The sequence below is a fragment of the Myotis brandtii genome, unplaced genomic scaffold (assembly GCF_000412655.1).
Source record: "Myotis brandtii unplaced genomic scaffold, ASM41265v1 scaffold144, whole genome shotgun sequence".
NCBI lineage: Eukaryota > Metazoa > Chordata > Mammalia > Chiroptera > Vespertilionidae > Myotis > Myotis brandtii.
In genome coordinates, this window is record NW_005355159.1 from 4,862,994 (window position 1) to 4,868,016 (window position 5,023).

Here is a 5,023-nt window from a genome sequence, read left to right on the forward strand (position 1 = left end):
CCACTCTTAAAACTTATTAATGAAATAAAGAATTGTCTTCTTTTATTTGAATAAAAGAATACCTACCAATTCTAGTATTCTGGAATTCAGCAAATATATATCTTTATCTTAAAAACATAAACATTTCAAGAACTTTTATCTCATCCTTCCTTTTTTTATCAGACTAAAAATTTGTAATATTAATCTTCCTTAATCTGCCACTGCTTCTTCATTATTTTAATGGTTCTTTATGAGTCCACTTCTGTTCAGCATATCCCAGGTGTAGATTATAGTCTGGATTATGTAAGGGAGAGGACATTTTTGCTGGCAGTTGGGCTCACTTAACTCCTAACATTTATTTTTCCTATAGTATGCGTGTCTTTCTTTAGATTTCTATATAGCATAAAATAATTTATTATTATGACTTACCTTTTAGTATAGAAAAATAAAGACAAAGGCATTGATTCCATTTATTTCTAGTCTTTTTGGCTAACCTTGAGTTTTATTAAGTTTTACAGTAGGGAATGGATTTTCAGACTATTAATTTACAACTGTTTTCTTGATGGAAAACTAGGAAGAATATAACGTTTTTGTTAGCTTTAATTTTGTATTTCTCTTGTGTTCTCTAACATTTGGGAAAATATTAATAACTCTAACTGCACTACTTTTAACAATGTGAAGTTTTCATTCAACCCTTCATTGAAAGGTAAACATTTGCCTTTTTTCCAAATTAAAGTGTCTGGTTGTAGATATTTATAACTGAGTTTCCAACAAGGGGGAAAGTAGTTGTAAATAGAAAAATAATTATCAAATTTCAACATGTTTAATATAGAAAAGTTAATCAAATTCAAGAGGTACAGATAGACTTCAGATGGAGATTACAAGCACCATTTCCAAATGCTACTTAAAGAAGCTGCCCAATACAGTAGATTTAAAATTAAGAAACTTGAAGTTTTGAATTCTGCCTTTTTTCTATAGAAACTTTAAGTAAAAAAGGAGAATGGGTAGTAGACAAAATGAAGTGTGAAAACTTCAAACCATCAACTGAAATAAAATATAATGCTGTAAATGTGGTTAGAGAAACCCTGTCAGATGCTTTTGGCTTGCACCCTGATGAAGATTTTGACAGCACTGCACACGGAAATGATCTTGATGTGCTGCCATTTCATTCTTTGCTGAATGTAGCCAATTTAAACTGCTAGAATTTCTTGACATTCCTACTCTGGCATATCTGAGTCAGCATCTTGTTGCTGCAGCAGCTTAATTAAATTTGCCAGTTTGTGCCACAAGGACAGACATGTTCCCATATTCAGAGAGACAGCTGTGAAGCAGTATTGTTAAGAGTTGCGGACACAATACTGTTAGGTTTGAATAGCTCTCAAGACATTTTCTAGTGAGAAATCAATTTGCTGTGATACATTTCTCCCAAGATCAGCAGTTAATATTCATTTTGTTAACCAAAAATGTGCTTATTTTTTTACAGTTATTGGAGAAACTTTAGTCACTAAGTATGTCTTTTTTACTTATATTATTTTCAGAGTCAATCTAATCATCCTTATTTTAATTTGTATAATTCTTTCCCACCCATTAATAACCTCTCTTGATTAGCTTTCCATCTATTGTTTATCTCTAAAAGAGTGGTCTTAAATATTTCTGCTTTATTTTGGGACCCTAAAGTCATTTTCTAAAAATTCTGGAATTTTTACCATATATATTTTTTAGTATTATAAAGTTGGTTTAAAACAAGTCAGTGTTAGTTTTAGGTGTAGCTTAACACTCACCCTTTGTCCAGATACAGATCTAGTTTGGTAATTCTCAACCTTAATCAGACTAAAAACCTCCCATTTTTCATAACAAATATTTAAAATAAATAAAACACCTTCTTTGCTAGCCTGAATTGAAATTCATAGGTAATAATAGTCACAGACATAATATTTAGAAATAATGTCCTAGATATATAAATGTGAAATAAAAGAAAAATAATTTATATTCTAATATGTATTTTAATATGTAAATGCCTCATTTCTACTGCACTAAAAGATATAATGAAGTAGTCAGATGCACCAGCTAAAATGAATAAGGTTGAATTTAACACGTTAAGCGCCATGTAGTCACCAGTGACTGACACTATACTTTCCGTCCGGACCTCGTCAGTCTTCAGCCACCAGCATTATCGGTGAAATCAGATATTGCCGGCTAAATTGAAAGGAAGGCGAAATAGGCTTGGCTCCTAACGTTTTAAAAGAAGTAAGATAAACTATACCATAAAGCAGTGATTTTCAATTGGTGTGCTACAAGAATTTTAAAACATTCAATGCCTGGGACACTGACCTTTTTTCCCTTAGGTTGTCAGATAAAAAACATGACAACAGCCAACACAACAAGAGCTGCCTGGTGTGAATAAATCAAAGTAATACCTTTTTTTTTGGTTCAGATCAGCAAACCAACATTTTTTTTGGTGTTCCACAGAATTTTAGTACTTAGTTTGTATGCCATGAGATGAAAATAGGTTGAAAATCATTGCCATAAAGGAATCATAAGAAATTCAAACAATAAAATGTATTGTTAAGTAATAACAGATCAGATTTATTTGTGTATGATAACAAAGCCTGAAGAAACCTTTGAAAGTTGTGCAGGACAGCACCATGTTATAGGCAGGTAGTATTCCTCACTTTTAAATGCCTTTAATTCTTTCCCTCTTTTTTTATAACCCAGGTGCACCCACCGGCTTCCAAAATGCCCTCAGAGAATTAATACTGTCACAATTGAGAACCTCTGCTCTGGATATTTCTTGTCCCTCCCCTCTCTCCCTCTTAATCTCTGATCTGGATGTCTTCAGGATTCTTTTCAGTCACTTATTCAGTGTGTTCAGTTTGGAAACCTGAGAGCTCCATAGTCACATTGTATTGATGTACATATTTGCCTTTCTTTTTTCCCCATTCAGTTGTCTGATCTACTTGATTGTAACATCCTAGCAAGTAGAGATTGTATCATGTTTGATGTTGGTTGCATCTCCACTACCTAACATAGGACTGGCACATGGTAGTCACTCAATAAGTTTTAATTAATGGAGGAATGAAAACTGAATCAACAGACATCCATCTTTTTCATTACTTTTCTTTCCTCTTGGATTAACGTTGTTTAATTTGGAACTAATTCATAGGGAATAGTTACTGTCTTGGAAATTAGAGTTGTTGAGGCTGTGTGTGTGTACTTTAAAACTTGTTAAGAATAAAGATTACAACAACCAAATATCAGGGAAAAAGCTTCCAAAGTGAATAATTTGTCTAAGAATTATGCCTCTTCCTCTCCATCAGATAATTGAAGGTAAGCTTATAATGCGATCCTATCCTACAGAATACTTAATTTACACCAAATAGCTAAACATCAAAGTGCAGGTGGCAAAGTTAGATAATAATTCAGAATTTACTGTGTTAATCACGCTATATTCTTCTTGGTGGTTAAGAATCATGAGGTTTCATGATAGTAATCTTCATGTGAAAAGCACATATTTGTTAATTGTTTTTGTTTTTTTCCAGACGTATAGGAGAGAATTTGAATGCCTCAGCAAGTTCTGTAGAAAATGAGCCGGCGGTTAGTTCAGCAACTCAAGCAAAGGAAAATGTTAAAGCCACAGTTGGAATGGTTCTTCTTCCAAAACCAAGAGTTCCTTATCCTCGTTTCTCTCGTTTCTCACAGAGAGAGCAGAGGAGTTACGTTGACTTGTTGGTTAAATATGCAAAAATTTCTGCTAATTCCAAAGCTGTTGGAATAAATAAAAATGACTACTTGCAGTACTTGGTATGTATTCTATTAATTATTAGATACTTTTAATTATTCTTTAAGACAAAATAATTAGAGCAATGATTGAGAAGTGATTGTTTTTAACCAAACTTCTTATTCCACAACATGTCTACTTTTTAAAAAATTAGGATATGAAAAACCACGTAAATGAAGAAGTTACTGAATTCCTAAAGTTTTTACAGAATTCTGCAAAGAAATGTGCACAGGATTATAATATGCTTTCTGATGATGCACGTCTCTTCACAGAGGTAAAAAAATTACTTAAACTGCCAAGTAATAGTCAATAGCAGCATTTTTAATTGTGTGATGATCCTGTCAAATGCATATGGAAATAACAGTATTATCGATTTAGAGACCAAATCGTAGGTAGGGTTTTTATAGTCACATTTAAATAATAGAAATGCTGTGCTTACACCTCAAAATCATGTACTATAGTATATTCTTTTTTCTTTTACTGAGCCAACTACCATACTGTATTTGAGAGTTATGTTTTACTCACATGGATGGTTTGATCAGATGCACTGATTTCCCTTGTGAGAGAATGGGTGTTCAAGGAGTTAATTTAGTCATTAAAAATCTGAATGGTCCTTTAAAGCTTAGTCACATAAATTTGCATTTATTGTCTTCATGATAGCCAATCACCAAATGATAAATTTCAACTGTGAGTTCATTTTTTTATAAAAATCATCCATGCAAATTTACTAGCAAAGCTTGTGTCTTGCACCCTACCATCATTCAGTGAGCCTAGGAAAATTTAGAGTAACCTACTTAAATAGTTACTATTAGTATATACAGTTGACCTTTGAACAACACAGAGGGTGGGGTTGCTGACACCCCACATTGTTGAAAATTTGTGTATAACTTTTAACTCCCCCAAAACTTAACTACTAATAGCCTCTGTTGACTAGCAGCCTTACCAATAACATAAGTAATTGGTTAATAAATATTTGTATGTTACATGTATCATACTGTATTCTTACAATAAGGTAAACTAGAGAAAAGATAATGTCATTAAATAAATTATAAGTAAGAGAAAATACATTTACAGTATTTATTGGAAAACCGCATATAAGTGAACCTATGCAGTGCAACACCATGTTGTTTAAGGGTCAACTGTATTAACCCTTTGAGTGCCAACCAATATCCTAGGAACTATGCTAAAATTGCCAAGGCATTTTTGCTGATTTTACAGCAGTTTAGGAAAAAAATTATGAATCGCAAGTAAATGAAGTTACATATT

General features: G+C 32.6%; 1 protein-coding gene across 4 annotated transcripts in view; it reads left to right on the forward strand.

Moving 5' to 3' along the window:
* The window catches only part of ICE2 (interactor of little elongation complex ELL subunit 2), a 59,853-nt gene that overhangs the window by 5,978 nt on the left and 48,852 nt on the right, over positions 1 to 5,023 (forward strand). For 3 of the 4 annotated variants that reach the window (XM_014535502.1, XM_005861110.2, XM_014535503.1), the window contains exons 4-5: positions 3,519 to 3,780; positions 3,912 to 4,031. In XM_014535502.1, coding sequence (XP_014390988.1) covers positions 3,519 to 3,780; positions 3,912 to 4,031 — 382 coding nt within the window. The remainder of the gene's footprint in view (positions 1 to 3,518; positions 3,781 to 3,911; positions 4,032 to 5,023) is intronic. The other variant, XM_014535504.1, reaches the window with a different exon arrangement.